This window comes from Papio anubis, chromosome 14 (genome assembly GCF_008728515.1).
Source record: "Papio anubis isolate 15944 chromosome 14, Panubis1.0, whole genome shotgun sequence".
Lineage (NCBI taxonomy): Eukaryota > Metazoa > Chordata > Mammalia > Primates > Cercopithecidae > Papio > Papio anubis.
Genome location: NC_044989.1, coordinates 42,907,434 through 42,928,773, shown reverse-complemented (window position 1 = coordinate 42,928,773; position 21,340 = coordinate 42,907,434). Strand labels below are relative to the sequence as shown.

The following is a 21,340-nucleotide window of genomic DNA, read 5'->3' as shown; positions in this document are numbered from 1 at the left end:
TAGTGGTGCAATCTCGGCTCACTGAAACCTCCACCTCCCTGGTTCAAGAGATTCTCCTTTCTCAGCCTCTTGAGTAGCTCGGGCTACAGGCGCGCGCCACCACGCCCGGTGAATTTTTTATATTTTCAGTAGAGATGGGGTTTCACCATATTGGCCAGGTTGGTCTCGAACTCCTGACCTCGTGATCCACCCACCTCGGCCTCCCAAAGTCCTGGGATTACAGACGTGAGCCACCATACTCGGCCTGATATTGTGGGTCTTAATACAACTAGTCCTCCGAATAATTATCAATTTCTCCCTTTACAAGACTAGCCTTCATTTTACTTTGAGCAGATAAAAGTTACAAACTTGCTAAATGAATACTGTAAGGTTTACAAGATTTCTAAAACAGAATATTCCCATCTCAACATTTTATTTTACTCATAATTTTCTACTTACAAAATCTTGCCGTATGTCATTGAAGTCTTTGCCATATTTTTCCAGTGCCTCTTCAAATAAGCTAGCTTCAGAGGCTGACCATTCCTCCATTTCATCTCTGCATAAAACAGGTCCTCCGAGTGGTACTAAGACACTAATGGCACTGCTCAAATCATAGCTGTGTCTATACAATGTATCCATAGCGTGAAACTAAAGAAACAAAATGAACAGAAAATATCAACCAGAAATGCAAACATGCTACATTATGTAAGAATAGAAACACTAAAATATATGATGTACTTAATTAATGATATACTTATTTTTAACAAATTTTAAACAAATTATTAAATAATTATTTAAGATATCATTTATTGCTTTAGAAAATGCAGACTTGTACCCTTATTTGGGGGGAGGGGAGCACCGGGTCTCCCTCTATTCTCAGGCTAGAGTGCCGCAGCAGCCTCGACCTTCTGGGCTCAAGCAATCCTCCTGCCTCAGCCTCCTGAGTAACTAGGACCACAGGCATATGCCACTACGACTGGTTAGTTTTTTTATTTTGTATAGAGACGGGGGTCTCGCTATGTTGCCCAGGCTAGTCTTGAACTCCTGGGCTCAAGTGATCCTCCCACTATAGCCTACAAAATGCTAGGATTAAGTCTCTTTTATTTTTATTTATTTACCCTTTTTTTTTTTTTTTTTTTGAGATAGGCTCTTGCTCTGTCACCCATGCTGGAGTGCAGTGGCATGGTCATAGCTCACTGTAACCTTGAAAGTCTAGCCGCTCCACACATGGTGGCTCACACCTGTAATCCCAGCACTTCGAGAAGCCAAGGTGGGAGGATCACTTGAGCCCCCAAGTTTTAAGACCAGTGTGGGCAACATAGTGAGACCCTGTCTCTACAAAAATAAACAATTAGCCAAGCCTGGTTGTGCACGCCTATAGTCCCAACTACTTGGGAGGCTGGGGTGGGAGGATTGCTTGAGCCCAGGAGGTTGAGGCTGCAGTGAGCTGTGACTTATGCCACTGCACTCCAGCCTGGACAACAGAGTGACAGCCTACCTCAAAAAATAAAAATTAATAAAAATATCAAAGTCACTTCAGCTCTTGTGCAAGGTATACAGCACAGCCATCCTTGACCAGGGAAACATATACAGATTATGTATCAGAGAGTGAGAAAAAAATATTCTCAGGTTGGGTTAAGGAATCATGTACTAAGATGGAAAGAAAGCAATGGAACACAGTATGATGTTTAAGACAAAATTATAAACATGCTGCACAGAAAAAGCAAAACAAAACAAAGTTACATATTCATGTTAATATGGTAACTTGGTTGAGGTTGTAGAAGACAAAGAATAGATGGCCAGGCTTGCTTGGAACAGCAAGGCCACTGTGGGTTTCTTATATATTTCAAGGGAGAGTGATTGGAAGCACAATTTGAAAGGAGAAAAGATAGAAGACACAATCACTGTAACGTTGAACTCCTGGGCTCAAGGTTACTTTTGCAAAAGTAACTTTGGTCTAGCTTACTTAAAAAGCATTTTCTGGCCAGACACAGTGGCTCACGCCTATAATCCCAACACTTTGGGAGGCCAAGGTGGGCAGAACGCTGGCACCCAGGACTTCAAGACCAGCCTGGGCAGCACAGTGAAACCCCATCACAAAAAAGAAAAAAACAGGCATGGTGGCACATTGCCTGTAATCCCAGCTACTCAGGAGTCAGAGATGAGAAAATCACTTGAGCCCAGGAAGGTAGAGGCTGCAATGAGCTGAGATCGTGCCACTGCACCCCAGCCTGGGCAACAGAATGATGCCCTATTGTTTAAAAAAGAAGGCATTTTCCTCCAATCAGAACAATAGGTTCTAAAACTTCAAGTTTTGAAAAACCTTTTATTTTATTTTCCTACTGGAAAGAGAGTCATTCATAGCATGTACATACATGTACTTGTATGTATAACAGGAAAACTGAAAAACAGCACAATCAGCTCTGCCTATGTTGCAGATTAGCACATAGGTGCTGCAAAGTGATCTAATTCTTGCCCAAATGAGAACTAGTTCTGTTTTTCTCCCCACCTCTCAACCCCACCCAGACTTTCTAACACATGAACTTCAACTCTTGCACCTTTTACACAATGTATCTCTTGCTATTTATTAAAAATTTCACAAATGGGGATAGCTTCACTTCTATGCAACAATAGAACTCTTAAAAATTTAGCTTTTGGCATAAGTTGTGCATCTCCAAGCCCACTACCAGTCAAGGTCTCAGTGCCAGCTATGCCACTGCAGCTGTCACTATGGCCCATGAGAACACTGCTAACTCCAAGATCAAGCAGTTCTGGAGGTGCTTAGGGCTCCGGGGTGCTGAATGAAGGTGCTGGTAGCCTTAGAAAAGAACCAGAGAAACCTAATACTGCTTTGGTTTTTTAAAGCATCACTTAGGAGTTGCTACCCCAGAAAATCCAGAAATAGAACTGCTTTCCCTAGAATTGACAGAAATGAAAGATAAATATGAACTACCTCAGGTGAAGTGTGCAGGATAGAATTCTTCTCAGTTGAAAAGACACTAAAAAATGGTTTTGTATAACTTGAATAGTTTGTATACTATCTAGATAGATGCTACAGAATTCTTTTAATATGTTACATTCACCTATCACACTTTACTATTATAAACACACTTAGAATCATCTATAAATACTCAATATAAATTGTTTTGAATCTTAAAGCAGAAGAATCCAAAGTGAGAAAAAAAAAAAAAAACTAAACTAAACACATCCATCTAATTCATTACCCTAAAAGATATTCTGTTTATTAGTCTGATGAGGAATTATGGTGCTGTTTGTATTTTTGCCAATGAAGTTTAGCATGGAGGTAATCCTTGGTGTAGCTTAAAAAATGAGCACAGGGGCCGGGCGCGGTGGCTCACGCCTGTAATCCCAGCACTTTGGGAGGCCGAGGCGGGTGGATCACAAGGTCAGGAGATCGAGACTATCCTGGCTAACATGGTGAAACCCTGTCTCTACTAAAAATACAAAAAACTAGCCGGGCGCGGTAGCGGGCGCCTGTAGTCCCAGCTACTTGGGAGGCTGAGGCAGGAGAATGGCGTGAACCCGGGGGGCGGAGCTTGCAGTGAGCCGAGATCGCGCCACTGCACTCCAGCCTGGGAGACACAGTGAGACTCCGTCTCAAAAAAAAAAAAAAAAAAAAAATGAGCACAGGTACAGCCATTCTTTTAAATGAAGAGGGCACTGTTGTTTATATTTCCTGTAGGCAGCTGGAGAGATCTGTGTGTCACAAGATGCTTCTGCATGAGTTCCCATTAATTTTCTGTTCTTGTTTATATAATGTGGAACAAATAACTCTGCTTTGCCACCATTGTGCCTTAGGTAACTGTGTGTGCCAGTCAGAAATCTGACACCACGTTTTCCTTCTAGGCTATCATGCCCTATCCGATCATCTTTCCTTGCTTCGCTCTGTGCTTTAGTGAAGCCTAGTTGCACATTGGCCTTTCTGTGCTGTTTTCAATTCGCTTAATGATAGCAGTTACACCAATTGTAACTTATATAGCTTTAAACAGAATCACACTGTTCCCTGCCTTACTTAGTTGCTTAGTTGAGCACAGAACAAAGGCAACATAAAATCTGGGGTTCACGCACAAGTTGGAATGAGAAGGGGAGTGAGCCATAATATCATGGAAAATTATACTTTCTAAGTATAATCGCAGTGATGTTTCTCTCAAAGTATTTTTCTAGCCTTGAATTCATTTTACCTTCATTATTCCTGTGAAGTAGGTAGGGCAAGTACAAGGGGAAGTTGGGTGCTGAATTTTTAGGTCAAAGACTGATATTAATACAAAGTATTTGCTAACTGTAGAACCTGGGGCACCACATCAGTTAACTGCTGAGACTCACTTTCCTTGTTCGTTAAATGAGAAAAATATCCGTGCTGCCTACCTCAGAGGCCTGTGAGGGTCAAATGAGAATGTATGTGAAAGATCTTTTCTTATTTGTATTTTTTTAAAAATACCTTTTAAGTGATCCCTCATTATCTGGTAGGAGACTGTAGGAGAGCTCAAATATCAACAAATATCTATTAAAGTGAAAACATTATTAGCAAAAGTATGCACTAATATGTGTATATATGTACATATACACACACACACAGTGATGTTATTAACCAAGATAGTAATAAGTGTATAGATTATGAATTTGTTCACAGAGTAACAGCAGTATTTAGAACATGTAAACATGTTTAGGTACAGTAAATAAATGCTTTAACAAGGGTTGACATCTCACTTAAAATCAATCATTGGTGCTGGATGCAGTGGCTCACACCTGTAATCCCAGCACTTTGGGAGGTCAATGCAGGCAGATCACCTGAGGTCAGGAGTTTGAGACCAGCCTGGCCAATATGGTGAAACTCCGTCTCTACAAAAATTAGCTGGGTGTGGTGGCAGTCACCTGTCATCCCGGCTACTAAGGCTGCCCCTGAGGCAGGGGAATCGCTTGAACCCAGGAGGCAGAAGTAGCAGTGAGCTAAGATCATGCACTCCAGTCTGGGTGACAGAGTGAGACTCCGTCAAAAAGAAAAAAAAAAAGCATTGGATTCCACAAAATAAAACTAGGGATTTCATGATCAATTTCCTAGTTATAATCACAGCAAAGGCCACTGGCCACACGTAGTCTTTTGTTGCAAGTGTCACAACCATGGAACAATTGACTTCCAACTTTCAAGTGAACTTCCTCTCACTCTTCTGCAGCAGAGGTTGGGGAAAAAAAAAAAGAATTGAACTTGGTTCTTCAGCTTTTGCTCTGCAAATTTCAGAATCAGCTAAATTCTGTAGCTAACCTCACTAGACAGACTGTGCAGTTTAGCTGTAGTATGTACTTTTCACACTTTTACATCAACTCTGAAAATAATGTAGTAGACCCCATTATTCATGATTTTACTTTCCAAGGTTTCAGTTACCTATAGTCAAGTGCAGTCTGAAAATAGACGAATATAGTACAATAAGATGTTTGTGTGTGTGAAAGAGAGACAGAGAGGGAGCACACTGTATTAGTCTGTTTTCACACTGCTGATCAAGACATACCTGAGACTGGGCAATTTACAAAATAAAGAGGTTTAATGGACTTACAGTTCCACACGGCTGGGGAGGCCTCACAATCGTGGTGGAAGGCAAGGAGGAGCAAGTCACATCTTATGTGGATGGCAGCAGGCAAAAAGCAAGAGGTTGTGCAGGGAAACTCCCATTTTTAAAACCATCAGGACCAAGTACAGTGGCTCACATCTGTAATCTCAGCACTTTGGCAGGCCAAGGTAGGTGGATTGCCTGAGCTCAGGAGTTTGAGACCACCCTGGACAACATGGTGAAGCCCCGTTTCTACTAAAATACAAAAAATTAGCCAGGCATGGTGGCACGTGCCTGTAATCCCAGCTACTCAGGAGGCTGAGGCAGGAGAATCACTTGAACCTGGGAGGTGGAGGTTGCAATGGGTAGAGATTGCGCCACTGCACTCCAGTCTGGGCGACAGAGCAAGACTCCATCTCAAAAAAAAAATAAAATAGCCAGGCACAGTAGCTCACGCCTGTAATCCCAGCACTTTGGAAGGCTGAGGCAGGCAGATCACGAGGTCAGGAGATCGAGACCATCCTGGCTAACATGGTGAAACCCTGTCTCTACTAAAAATACAAAAAATTAGACAGGCGTGGTGGTGGGCACCTGTAGTCCCAGCTACTCTGGAGGCTGAGGCAGGAGAATGGCATGAACTCGGGAGGTGGAGTTTGCAGTGAGCCGAGATCGCGCCACTGCACTCCAGCCTGGGTGACAGAGCAAGACTCCGTTTCAAAAAAAAAAAAAAAAAAAGACAAAACTGAAAGATTAAAAGATATTAAAAAATGCTAACATTCCTCAAAATGAAAATAATGTATCTTTTTCTTTTGAGACAGGGCCTCACTCTGTTGCTCAGGTTGGAGTGCAGTGGCATGATCTCAGCTCACTGTAACATCTGCCTCCTGGGCTCAGGTGATCCTCCCACCTCAGCCACCCAAATAGCTGGAACTACAGGTACATGTCACAATGCCCAGCTAATTTTTGTATTTTCAGTAGAGACAGAGTTTTGCCCTGTTGCCGGGGCTGGTCTCTAACTCTTGGGCTCAAGCGATCCGCCTGCCTTGGCCTCCCAAAATGCTGGGATTACAAGCATGAGCCACTGCACCCAGCCAAAAGAAATTTTTATAATTAACAGGGGCCCTGAAACCAGTCACAGAATTAAGTGCATTTTTCTCAGCTGATACTACACCAACCACTCAAATCGTGAATGGATTTTCAGTTTTGTGTTCATGTTAAATGAATGAAATTGCTTTTCTTATGAGTACTTTTTTAAATGATGATGGGCTGTTACCTAATAAGGCTTCAAAGAACCGAAGTAGTATATTAGCCTTCACCAAGTGATTACGACAAAAAGTGATTATATTCGTTGTTTCAAAGATTCTACTCTTTAGTGTTCAGTTTGTGTTCCTGAACACTGAAGGAATCATTTGCTTTCAGAGGAGGAGCTCCTGTACTGTCTCAAATCAAATGAGAAAGAATACATTAGAATTACTGCTGACCAGGAGCTATGAAACCTCCAAAGCGCACATTTATACCACAGACCAAAGGAGAGTACAGTAAAGGTCAGAATGTGTAGAAAGTAAACACTCATCAGGTGTGTACACTCTGGAGTTACTAGGAAATAATTCCTTTGAAACTGATCAACTTCATAAAGGAAACCAGAGGATCATATTATGTGCCAGAAGTCCATACAAACCCCATCTTTCTGATACACACAGAAGTTTCTTTTGAATGGACTTTATGTAGTCTAATCTTACCCTTAAGAGCTTTACATGAATACAGTTTCTGTAACAGAAGAGACAAAATCTAGTAGAAAAGATGTAGGGTAAATAAAGAAAACAAGCTAAGAAAAGACACAGTCACATAACACAGGACCAAAGACTTGTGGTTATATTATCAGTAAGGTAATACAAATTTGAAATGCCAGAGAAGTTTGAAAAAATGAACAACTAATTGATTGTGAGAGAAGGCGGAATAATTATTTCCTAACTGGAGAAGAGCAGAAGGGAAGCTGTTGAGACACTGGTAATGTTCTTTACCAGCTAGTGATGGTTATACGAATATATACACACGTAAAAATGTTTACGTTGTGTAACAAACTGTAGGGCACTCTATATATGTTACCATATGTACACCTCAACTTAAAATAAGAAAAAGAATTTTGAGGCTGGGTGTGGTGGCTCACACCTGTTAATCCCTGCACTTTAGGAGGCCAAGGCAGGCGGATCACGAGGTCAGGAGTTTGAGATCAGCCTGGCCAACAGAGTGAAAGTCCATCTCTACTAAAAATACAAAAATTAGCCGGGTGTGGTGGCACACACCTGCAGTCCCAGCTGCTCAGTAGGCTGAGGCAGGAGAATCGCTTGAACTCGGGAGGCAGAGATTGCAGCGAGCAGAGACCGTGCCATTGTACTCCAGTCTGGGTGACAGAGTGAGACTTTGTCTCCAAAAAAACAGAAAAGAAAAGAAAAGAAATAGTTGGCCAGGTACATTAGCTCAGGCATGTAATCCCAGAGCTTTTGAGAGGCCTTGGGAAGCCAAGGCAGGAGTTCAAGACCAGTCTCAGCATTAATTTTTTAATTTTAAAATTTAATTAATTAAAAAATTTTAATTAGCTGAGCACAGAGTTGAGTGCCTATATTTAAAAAAAAAAGAAAAAGAAAACTAGGCCAGGCGTGGTAGCTCACGCCTCTAATCCCAGCACTTTGGGAGGCCAAGGCAGGCAGATCATGAAGAGATCAAGACCATCCTGGCCAACATGGTGAAACCCCGTGTCTACTAAAAATACAAAAATTAGCTGGGTGTGAAGGCGCGTGCCTGTAGTCCCAGCTACTCGGGAGGCTGAGACAGGAGAATTGCCTGAAACCAGGAAGTAGAGGTTGCAATGAGCTGAGATCGGGCCACTGCACTCCAGCCTGGTGACAGAGTGAGACTCCGTCTCAAACAAACAAACAAACAAACAAAAAAAAAAAAACAAGAAGAAGAAAACTAAACTAAAAGTCTTCCCTCCAGATTAAATACTTTGCAAAGATACCATGTTTTCAATAGAGATACCAATACACATTGCACGATCCATTCAAATCTAAATTGTAAAAATCATAAGAAACCCAGCACAAGCTGTTCTCTCTGCCAAAAAGCAGTGAAGGTGTTGTCACATTTCATCTCATTCATAACAGATGGAGATGACAAAAAGCAGTATTTTAGGAGAAAGACTGACAAGGAAATCTTGGCAGTGGAATTCTCATCTTTTGTTAAGCAGAACCACACTATGGGTAGATTGGACTATTGTTCAGCAAATATTCACTCCCTACCCCACACCTCCACAGGAGAGTATTCTTCCATTCCACTGAGGTTGGGCTTGGCCATGTGACTTGCTTGGCAAACAGGATGTTAGGATATGTAACATAACCGAGCCTTGACAAGTGTTTGCACATTTGGCCTTGCCCCCTTGTGCTACTGAGTTTTGTCCATGGAGGATGACAAATACGTGGAGCAGATCTGGACCCAACCTATAGCTTGGCACCTACATCAGAGCCCAGTCTAGCTCAGCAGAATCCCAGACAATCTGCAGATGAGTGTATCAGAAATTAATGCTTGTTGTTATAAGCCACCGAAATTTGGGCAGTGTAATAGATGTGTTTTCCTCTTTGAGAATAAAGAACTTAATTCACCCAGTTGCCAGAAGTGTTGTGAACAAGACAGTCCTCAGCTGCTGATCTTTTTTGGAATTATTTCAATTCAAGAACAATTCATCGTGAAAGTCCACCCACCCTTCCTGGAGCAACCTGCATCCAATAATGCAGGGCTGTAAAGGACCAGCTTTTCACCCTGATTTGGGATGCCACAAATTAGCTGGAGTCAGCTGAGGCTGAGGTGGACTGTATCCACCTCCTCCCACTAGCCAATCCTGCCTCCTTCCCTCTTATTCCACAAGTGTTGATCCCAACGGTAATCCCTAATAAATTTCCTGCATAAAAACTGCTATCAGAATCTGCTTCCAGAAAACCCAACTGTAAATGTTAAAGAACCAACTTTAATACTGTAAAATGCAGTATTATGACAACAGCTAACTGATACACATATACTATATTCAATACTAACTACAAATGCTCTGCAACTTACGGCTATGTCCCAACAAACTCATCATAGGTTGAAAATATCGTAAGTCAAAAATGCATTTAATACCCTGAAAAACCCATTGTAAAAAACAAAACAAAACAAAACAAAAATTGTTAAGTTGAACATCCTAAGTCAAGGGCCATTTGTATTGATTTGTTCAGTTACAATTTCACAAAAACTTCACATATATACCTCCTACAGGAATTACAACATTCAGAATATCACATCTATTTAAAAATTAACGACCACATGGTTTTTTTCCAGGCAGAGGAAGATTATAATAAACTCTCATGAGTAAACCTCAAACTGATATGGACTAAGTTTTTCATATGCAGGTCTGGTGCAGGGGCCCACACTTGTAATCCCAGCACTTTGGGAGGTCAAGCGGGGGGTGGATCACTTGAGGCAGGAGTTCAAGCCCAGCCTGGCCAACATGGCAAAACACCATTTCTGCTAAAAATACAAAAATTAGTTGGGCATGATGGTGTGTGCCTGTAATCCCAGCTACTTGGGAGGCTGAGGCAGGAGAATCGCTTGAACCCGGGAGGCAGAGCTTGCAGTGAGCTGAGATTGCACCACTGCACTCCAGCCTGGGCGACAGGGCCAAACTCCGTCTCAAAAAAAAAAAAAAAAAAAAGTTTTTTATATGTAAAAAAGTGTGCCATCCACTTTCAATTTTTGCTTTAATGCATAGATGTAACAAAATCCTCATCCAACAAACTTGCTAAGACTTAGCTGGCATTCACTCAAATCAACCTAACAGACACCCTGAGTCATGTTCTTGTGTGTACCTTTTGATCACTTTTTTTTTTTTTTTTTTTTTTGGAGATGGAGTCTTGCTCTGTGGCCCAGCTAGAGTTCAGTGGCGCAATCTCAGCTCACTGCAATCTCCACCTCCCAGGCTCAAGAGATTCTCGTGCCTCAGCCTCCTAAGTAGCTGGGATTACAGGCACCCACCACCATACCCGGCTAATTTTTTGTATTTTTAGTAGAGACAGGGTTTCACCATGTTAGCCAGGCTGGTTTCGAACTCATAGCCTCAAGTGATCCACCTGCCTCGGCCTCCCAAGTTGCTGGGATTACAGGCGTGAGCCACCGCACCTGGCCTACTTTTTTTTTTTTTTAAATAGAGAGGAGGACTTACTATGTTGACTCAGGCTGGTCTCAAACTCCTGGCCTCAAGCTTTTAAGTGATCGTCCCACCTCAGCCTCCCATGTACCTGTGATTACAGGTGTACACCAACATACCTGGCTCTTTTTTATTATTATCACAAGAAAGCTACAGGCGACAATAGGTCACAGTGACCCCATGTCCCTAGATGTCATTTCCAAACTTACTATGAGCGTAATAAAAAGTTATTGCCACCTGCTTGTGATTCTTGGCACAAACCAGACAAATATATGAAAACAACTGTGTGAAGACACTGGAGAACCAATACAGGCAAGGAGAGGTGACGATCCCTCTGAAAAGTGTAATAGTTGAGCTTCTACACTGACCTTGGCCTTTATCATGAGGATACTATCTAGACTGCTATATGGTGAAATATAGCCAAACAGCAAGTTTCCTTTTTCACTAGTCTGATGTGACAAGAATCAGAACTTGATGTTGCCAGAGTCAGTAAGGCCCAGGGACAAAGTACTGGGGAGGATCCTACTCCAGGCCCTAATGGAAATCTCAAGACATGGAAAAAATTGGTAGCACACATGTTCTCTGACCATATTCTCAAAGGCAATTAAAATAGGTGGATGAGCCACACTTCCTTCTAAATTAACTCACAAGTTAAATTAAAAATTACAAGGCAAAATAGCAAATATTTAGAACCAAATGATAATAAAAATACTACATACTAAAAGATATATGCTACAGCCAAGGTGATAACTAGAGGGACATTTACAATCTTATATGTTTATCATGAAAAGTAATGAATTTTAAAAAGGTCTTTAAAGGGCTAGCAAAAGAATATCAGAGTAAACCTAAAGAAAAGCAGAAGAAAATAAGAGTAAAAATAAATAGAATATGTACCATGTTTTTAAATTAACAAAATTAAGTTTCCATTCTTTTAGATAACTAATAAAGAAACATCAGGCAAAACAATCAAGAAAAAAAAGGGGATGTGATACGTATAAACGATAACAAGAATGAAAGTCTATTTGTAACTACAAATATAGCAAACTTTTAAAATATTATAAAAATTATGTTAACAAATTTGAAAATTTAGGGGGAAATATATAATCTCCTAGATGGACATAACTGACCAAAATGGACTTAAGTAGAACAAAAATTTATTCTAATTATAAATCAAATTATAACCATAACCCACAATGAAGGACATTCTACAAAATAAGCGGCCTGCGTTCTTCAAAATACCATGGTCGTAAAACACAAAGAAAGACTAAAGAGTCGTTCAGGAATGAAGGAGACTACGAAGATACAACAACTAAATGTCATAAGTGATTCACAAGGAGATCTTGGGCCAGAATTTTTTTTTCTTTTGCCATAAAGAACATTACTGGGACAACTAACAAATCCGAATAAAGTCTCTAGATTAGACAATAGTATTGTAACAAGGTTAATTTCCTAAGTCTGGTTATTATACTGAACTAATATATGAGAATATCCTTGGTTTTTATTTTTAGGAAATACTCTCCCAAATATTTAGCAGTAGAGGGACATTTATTCTGAAATTTTACTTTCAAACTCTAACACTATATATATATTATTAGTTCTTGAGTTTATGGGAGGCCATTATTTTGTTCTGAGCTCCTGCACTAGGCCCCAGCAGATCAGACTAAAAGGCAGTCACTTGTGCTAAGTGCCAAGATTCACAGCAACCAATCAGAAGGGGCCAGTTTACCTGAGTAGGCATAAGGAAGTCCCCTCTATTTTAAGGAAATCAACTTTGAAATAACCAATCTGCTTCTTGTTCCCTGTTTCTGCTTTTCTTCAGCCCTTTTCTGTCTATAAAGCCAACCACCTTTGCTAAGCTCATCAGAATGCTCGTTCTACTTTATAGATAGAATACATGAAAGCCAATTAGATGCTTAAACTAAATTCTATAATTTGTGTCTTTTGACAATAATAATAATAATAAAGGAAATGTGGTAAAGATGGTAACAACTGGGGAATCTGGATGATGTGAATACAGGAAGTCTTTGCACTATTTTTGTATTATCACAAAATACCAAGTTTTAAGATTTTTTTTTCTTTGTTTTTTTTTTTTTTTGAGACGGAGTTTCGCTCTTGTTGCTGGCATGCAATGGCACAATCTCAGCTCACTGCAACCTCTACCTGGGTTCAAGCAATTCTCCTGCCTCAGCCTCCCAAGTCGCTGGGATTACAGGCATGTGCCACCACGCCCAGCTAATTCTTTGTGTTTACCAGAGATGGGGTTTCACCATGTTGGTTTCACCATGTTGGTCAGGTTGGTCTCGAACTCCTGACCTCAGCTGATCTACTTGCCTTGATCTCACGCCTGGATTACAGGCATGAGCCACCATGTCCAGCCATGCCCCACCATGCCCAGCCAGTTTTAAGAAATTATAACCACAAGACTTCCACTAACTCATGCTTGTAAATACAAATCTTTCCACCAATTATCCTAGACAAAGTTGCTAAAACAATTCTCTATTTCTCCCAAGTTCAAATCTACAGTGCTTTCCTGATGTTTCCTATATTCATGTGAAATTTGTAGGAGAAGGCCGGGCGCGGTGGCTCACGCCTGTAATCCCAGCACTTTGGGAGGCCGAGGCGGGCGGATCACAAGGTCAGGAGATCGAGACCACAGTGAAACCCCGTCTCTACTAAAAATACAAAAAATTAGCCGGGCGCGGTGGTGGGCGCCTGTAGTCCCAGCTACTCAGGAGGCTGAGGCAGGAGAATGGCGTGAACCCGGGAGGCGGAGCTTGCAGTGAGCCGAGATCGCGCCACTGCACTCCAGCCTGGGCCACAGCGCGAGACTCCGTCTCAAAAAAAAAAAAAAAAAAAAAAGAAAATTTGTAGGAGAAAAAGTAAAGTAAAAGGCTGTATTTACCCCAAAAAAGAAAAAAAAAACTCATTAAAGCTTAAATTTAAAAGGAAAAGATGGATTAATAGACCATAACACACACAAACAATTCTCCTAGGATAGTCTGCAGCGTCTCCACACTCATCTGTAATAGATCATCAACAAAAAGACATGTGTGTAATGTAGAATATTACTGCCTTAATGATGTATTTAGCAGGAAGAAAAATTTCATGTTTCCTATTTTTTAATGCAGTGCTAGTCCATTAGTACTAATTCTAATTTTATAGCCTTGGAAACATGAACAGTACCCATCATAAGTTTTTCATGAGTTTTTAAAAGTTATATGGATCCCCATCAATTTTATGTCCATTTTGAAGTCTAGACTTCTAACATAAGTTGATACCTAAAATGTTAATCAAAAGATTTATATTTTCTGGCCGGGCGCAGTGGCTCACGCTTGTAATCCCAGCACTTTCGGAGGCTAACGTGGGCAGATCACTTTGAGGTCAGGAGTTTGAGACCAGCCTGGCAAACATGGTGAACACCCCATCTCTGCTAAAAACACAAAAATTAGCTGGGGGCAGGGGTGCTTATAATCCCAGATACTCAGGAGGCTGAGGCAGGAGAATCACTTGAACCCAGAAGGCAGAAGTTGCAGTGAGCCAAGAACTAACCACTGCACTCCATTCTGGGTGACAGAGCGAGACTCCCCCGCCCAAAGAAAAAAAAAGGAAAAAAGTCTGTATTTTCTGCTGTGGCTTCTAAACTATCCTCAATTCCCAGTACCCACAGGCCCTAAATGAAACAAGACTCACAAACAAACAGAATGAAGTACATGATTGATGACTGATGGCTAGCATTTTTATAAAGCGTTAATATCTGAAGAATAATAATACTGTTAAGTCAACTTTCCCTCATCCAAAAAATAAACCGTTTTTTCTAAGTTATTCTTGATGGTAAAATTTTTATTGAAAAAAATCATAGCTTGTTTTAAGGGGAAGGTTATATGAAAGATTATGTTAACAGCCTTCGTTCACCACTTTTACAGTGACTTCTTGTAATAATTATATGAAATGGTATGGTTGGTTAATCATAGCCTAATGACCATATTCAAACTTGATAATCTACTAAAATAATAAATACGGCATGATAAAATACCTATCAGACAATCAATAAAGCTATAAAATCAGAAGTAAATGAGGTTCAACAAAGACTGTGGGTGAAAAAGACAAATGCATCATTGTCATCTTCTCAACAATAACAACTAATATTTATTGAGCTCTAACACCGTGCCAGATACTGCTCTGAACACTTTACAAGTAATTATCTCAATTCATCCTCAAGTTGATGTCACCTGGGAACTCAGTCAGAGGCAGCCTTTTTCCGAGGCTGGAAGGTCACAGGGGTCTTATTCAGGACCCTGAGGTACTGCCTGCTTTCACTCCCAGTAAGGGCAGGGCCTCTACGCGGCCTCAAGAGCCAGAAGGGCCCAATGTTTGCAAACATTACCTAAAATGAAGGTACATAAACTGCTGAATCAATCAGTCAGTTGTCTTCCAGCCAACCTGGGCAGCTAATGTTGTAGAGAGCTCTAAGTCCTCCACAGAATCCAGGGCCCCCCAAAAAAGAGCCCCAGAAGATCCCCAACTGCCTCTACTTTGAGGAGTCACTGCAGTTCCATTGAGTTCTGAATCCTTGGTTACACGTATCAGCAACTCATAGAGTGTGGCTGCACTCCCTCTTCCTGCCCATCCATAACCCTCCTGAAGCAGAGCAAGTAGGTTGTATTATTACTACCACTGCTGACGAGGAAACTCAGACAAAGGTAGGTTAAGTAACTTGCACAGGGCTGCATGGATTATTCATGAGCTACAGATTGAGGGGGGAAAAGAAAGAATCACAAAAATGTCTCAATTTGTACACCCTTGTTCATAGCAGGGTTATTCACGACAGCCAAAAGATAGAGGCAACTCAAGTGTCCACCGATAAAGTAACATAATGTGGTATATACACACAATGGATTATTACTTAGCATTAATAGCTGGGAGTGGTAGCACATGCCTGTAGTTCTAGCTATTAATAATTGGTAGGCTGAAGTAGGAAGATCACTTGAGCCTAGGAGTTTGAGGCTGCAATAAGCTATGATCACGCCACTGCATTCCAGGCTGAGTAACAGAGTAAGACTCTCTCTCTCTCTCTCTCTCTCTCCCCACATCTCCATACACACACACACACACACACACACAATTTTTGAATGATGAAAATTCTGACACATGGTACAACATTAATGAACCTTGAAGACATGCTAAGTGAAAATAAGCCAGTAACGAAAAACTTATACAAGATACTGAGAGCAGTAAAATTCATAGAGACAGAAAGTAGAAGGGTAGTGGCTAGGGGGCAGAGAGGATGGAGAGTTAAGAGTTTAATGGGGATGAGGTTTCTATTTGGGAAAATGAAAAAGTTCTAGAGATGTATGGTGATAATAGTTACCAACAATGTGAATCTACGTAATGCCAGAGTGAATCTACTTAATACATTTAAAAACGATGAAATTGAGTTTTGAAATTATGGTAGGCCGGGCGCGGTGGCTCAAGCCTGTAAGCCCAGCACTTTGGGAGGCCGAGACGGGTGGATCACGAGGTCAGGAGATCAAGACCATCCTGGCGAACACGGTGAAACCCCGTCTCTACTAAAAAATACAAAAAACTAGCCGGGCGAGATGGCGGGCGCCTGTAGTCCCAGCTACTTGGGAGGCTGAGGCAGGAGAATGGCGTGAACCCGGGAGGCGGAGCTTGCAGTGAGCTGAGATCTAGCCACTGCACTCCAGCCTGGGCGGCAGAGCGAGACTCCGTCTCAAAAAAAAAAAAAAAAAAAAGAAATTATGGTAAAATACATATAACACAAAATTTAAGTGCATCACAGCTGGGCATGGTGGCACACACCTATAATCCTAGCTACTCTTCGGGAGGCTGATGCAAGACGATTGCTTGATCCCAGAAGTTCAAATCTAGCCTGGGCAACATAGCATGACCCCATCTCTTAAAAAGGGTGAGGGGTGTGTGGCAGTATGCATGGTATGCTTAAAACTTTCTACAGTTCATAGTGTTCAGACTGTGTGTGTACAGCTCTGGATATAATAAAATTAGAATTCAAATGCACAAATATACATCACTCTTAGTGATGAGACGCTCTCTATAAAACATTAAAATGCTTAAACAAAGGAACAGAAAACAACATATTGCAATGACCTATTTCAATAAGAACCTATGTCCCAGAGAAAGAAGCTACTTTACTCATTCTCAAACATTTAGTGAACACCTGACATACATGTCAGGCACTATGCTTGGTGCTGGAAATTCAATGGTGAGGAAAAACATGCAGTAACCACACTAAGGGATATAACAAGCTGGTATGTAGGGAATGGGAAGGAGAGAAAGAGACACAAAATAATCACAAAAATGAGTTTTTAATTGTAGACCTGGCTCTCTACATGAGCACATCACAAAGCAACCTGCCCTAAACTGATGGATTAGCCAAGATTTGGAGTTAACTATGTGGGGATATGAGAGCATCAGGGAAAGGGACCTGAACATGCGAGTCCTTGTGGCAAGACACAAAACCAAAGGAAGGACACAGCCTGGCTGGAGTCCAGAGGATGGAGGACTGTGTGGGCAAAGGGGCTATAGACAGAGGCCAGGCAAAACTCAATAGTTTTGTTGACTATAGTAACAGTAACGATCTAAGTTTTTACCCTACATGCAATTAAAAGCCACTAAAAGGATATAAGGTAGGAGACAGCAAAATAAAATAACAGTTACACTTTGTTTTGTTTTGTTGTTTTGAGATGGAGTCTCGCTGTCGCCCAGGCTGGAGTGCAATGGCGCGATCTTGGCTCACTGCAACCTCCCCCTCCCGGGTTCAAGCGATTCTCCTGCCTCAGCCTCCCGAGTAGCTGGCACTACAGGCGCCCGCCACCGCACCCGGCTAATTTTTTGTATTTTTAGTAGAGACGGGGTTTCACCATGTTAACCAGGATGGTCTCGATCTCCTGATCTCGTGATCCGCCTGCCTCGGCCTCCCAAAGTGCTGGGATTACAGGCTTGAGCCACCGTGCCCAGCCAATAGTTACACTTTTAAAAGATCAGATATAACACGGAAATCAGAGGTGTTCCAGGATGCAATTTACTCCCTCCTAAATCAACACAGCTTGGCCTTTCTCGGAACCAGACAGACCTGGCATCAGGCAACCTAAATTTCTAGTCCTGATTCTGTCACCAATTAAATGTGAGTCTTTATACAATTTATTGTTTTGTCCCTTGGGCTCATCACCTGTAAAACAGTCTTCCCTAGAAGGTGTATCAAGCTCCAAACTAACTCAAAAACTTCTTTTTTCTTTTATTCTTACCCCTCCTCCCCCAAATTATTTAGTCTTCAAAATCCAGGCGAAAGTGATGAACCAGTACCTCCACTCTGCCAGGTCTAAGGCTTCGTTCCAGTAATAGCTCCCACACAATGCTCGTGAAATTCTGCTCTTCAAGCTAGGGGGGTGCAGACCTTGCTCTGGCCAACACCACCAAACAGGGAGTCAGAGACTGGAACTTCTATCGACTAACTCACTGCCACTTACTAATCAATTCAGGATTTCCTTGGTTCTAAGAAATTTTGTTCCCATGGGGGTGACGGTGGAAGGGATCAATGTAAGTACTGTAAACCTACTTTTTCTTTTTGAGAGGAGTCTTGCTCTGTCGCCCAGGCTAGAGTGCAGGGGCACAATCTCGAATCACTGCAACCTCCACCTCCCTGGTTCAAGCGATTCTCCTGCCTTAGCCTCCCGAGTAGCTGGGACTACAGGCGCGTGCCACCACATCCAGCTAACTTTTGTATTTTTATAGAGATGGGGTTTCACCATGTTGACCAGGCTGGTCTCAAACTCCTGACCTCCGCTGACCCACCTACCTCGGCCTCCCGAAGTGCTGGGATTACAGGTGTGAGCCACCATGCCTGGCCCGATATTCTTCTTTGTATACCGTATAAAATACATCTCATATTTTAACAAAACGAGTGAAATCTATAAAGCCCCATGGCTTTAATGTTTTTAACAATTATGAATCTTACATATTTTAGATTAGCAGTGTTTGAAATTCACAGTTCAACTATATTCATAACAGATTTCAAAATGAGGAAGTGAGAATTACTGATGTGCAAGCAGTTTAATTACCTGCTCCCAATACATTATTGGTGATTTGACAAGCAGCATAAATTGTTTTGGATAAATCGATGTCAGATTAGGAATGCTGATAGCCTATCGAAGTCCTCAGAAGAAAAGTCACAAAGAAAATCACTTAGGAAGGGCTATCAGGTTTCAGCAGTTCCACAACCCTGCCCTCTCTGCAGGCCTCTGAAGGAGGCCTTCAGATCCATGGTTTAATCACCTAATAGAAAAAGGTGCTAAAGCGATCAGAATACGACCATAATTAGTCGGGAGTGGTGGCAGGCACCTGTAATCTCAGCTACTGGCTGAGGCAGGAGACTGAGGCAGGAGAAACACTTGAACCCAGGAAGCAGAGGTTGCAGTGAGCCAAGATCATGCCACTGCACTCCACTCCAGCCTGGGCAACAGAGCAAAACTCTGTCTCCAAAAAAAAAAAGGTTGGGGTGGGGACCAGGACCATAAATACTCAAAGGAAAGATTTTGACTCCCCAAATTCAACTGAATGATGAATCCATTTTCATTTAACGGTACAAAACAACCTATGAACCTTTCAAATGTTTTTTTTTGGGAAACAATCTGCAAAGCTCATTATCAACATACTAATAATTAATTTTTAACCATACTACTCATTTTTATAAATGCCTCAGGATCTTAGAGTCTAAGTAAAGCTGAACCTAGAGCAGTATGAGGAGGAAACCACGGTATTTAAACGTTGCAAACAAAAGAACACATCTTCAGTGCCACCTTAAAGAAAGACAATAATGACACTTAAATCCAAGTCATTCTAACAAAAATGAGGTGAAAGGGTGGATAGAAGAGGTAATCTGATAGAGGAGAGATAACCACTCAGGAGGAATCAAGTGCAGATCCAAACCCTCTCTCAGAAACCAGCTATACAAACATGACAAAACACCACGTCCTCAGCCTCTGAGCCTAATTCTGCTTTAGAAAATAATTACAGTCATAAATAACTAGAAAGAATATACGTGATACAAAAGTAACGAGACCTCAAAATTACTAAGCTTCAGAATGGAAACAAAACAGGAGAGATAAAAAATATTGAAGGGTATGAAGGTAACTTCCTAGAAGGAGCATAAGAGGCAAGTATTGCAGAAAATACACATAAAATGATTACTTATGAAACAGAGTCTTACTCTGTTGCCCAGATTGGGATGATCATAGCTCACTGCAGCCTCAAGCTCCCTTCTGGGCTCAAGGGATCCCTCCACCTCAGCCTCATGAATAGTTGGAACTACAAGCAGTCACCACCATGCCTGGCTAATTTGTTTTGTTTTGTTTTGTTTTGTAGAGACAGAGTCTGGTCATGTTGCCTAGGCCTGTCTCGAACGCCTGGCCTCAAGTGATCATCCCACCTCAGCCTCCCAGAGTATTGAGATTACAGGTATAAGCCAGTGTACTTGGCCATAAAATGATGTTTAAACGAATTAAGGTACATAGGTAGAATCCTCTTTAAAATGCTTTTTTAAAATATCACCTTCACTGACAACAAATCTCAAACCTCTAAAACTGCCCTCTCCCAAAAGAAATTCACCTGCTGTCCTGCACACTCACCAGCAGTGGGAAGCAGAGAGCTGCTGCAGCTGTGAGCCAAGAGCCCACACAGGCCCTCTGTACCTCAGGCAAGTCAGCCCACCTGCCATGAGAACTCTCCACCATCTCAGGAACAAGCTTTCCCACTGGCACTCAAGCAGGGACCACATCCCCAGTTATAATCTGAGAAGCAGTACCTCATAAGAATAGTGTTAAACTACAAGGGACTGGTTACATAAATAATAGTTTACCTATAAAAGATCATGCAACATTAGTAAAAAACTAAGTTCTTACAATGATTTTTAAAAAGGTATTTATATCCGGCCCGGCGCAGTGGCTCACGCCCATAATCCCAGCTCTCTGGGAGGCCAAGGTGGGCGGATCACAAGGTCAGGATTTCTAGACCAGCCTGACCAACATGGTGAAACCCCATCTCTACTAAAAATACAAAAATTAGCCAGGCGTGGTGACGTGCGCCTGTAATCTCAGCTACTTGGGAGGCTGAGGCAGGAGAATCACTTGAACCCGGGAAGCGGAGGTTGCAGTGAGCTGAGATCTCACTACTGCACTCCAGCCTGGGCAACAGGGCGAGATTCTGTCTCCAAAAAAAAAAAAAAAAAAAAAAAAGGATTTATATCATATAGTTAGGGAAAATATGGGGGCAGTGGAGGTCATTTAAAACAGAGTTAAAAAGAAAGTTCACATAAGACTTAATTATCAAAATGTACTAAAATGTGGTGCTTGCACAAGGAAAAATAGATCAACAAAACAAAAGAGAATAGATTAAAAGTCTATAAACAGGCCTAAGTGTATCTAGGAACTTGAAATATGATAAAGGGGCATTACAAATCATGAAGAAACAAATTCAATAAATGGTATTGGGACAATTAATTTAATATATGGGAAAAATTAGATCCCTACCTCAC

The 21,340-nt window shown here is 41.5% G+C and overlaps 1 protein-coding gene across 10 annotated transcripts in view; it reads right to left on the bottom strand.

Annotated features, from left to right (window-relative positions):
- MTA3 (metastasis associated 1 family member 3) overlaps window positions 1-21,340 on the bottom strand; it is a 267,138-nt gene that overhangs the window by 71,296 nt on the left and 174,502 nt on the right. For 7 of the 10 annotated variants that reach the window (XR_001894059.2, XM_017947467.3, XM_017947463.2 and 4 more), the window contains exon 9: window positions 439-627. The exons of the other annotated variants lie outside the window; for them this stretch is intronic. Coding sequence is in view for 6 of the 7 variants with exons in the window: in XM_017947467.3 (XP_017802956.1) it covers window positions 439-627 (189 nt within the window). In the remaining variant the exon portion in view is untranslated. The remainder of the gene's footprint in view (window positions 1-438; window positions 628-21,340) is intronic. 10 annotated transcript variants of the gene reach the window in all.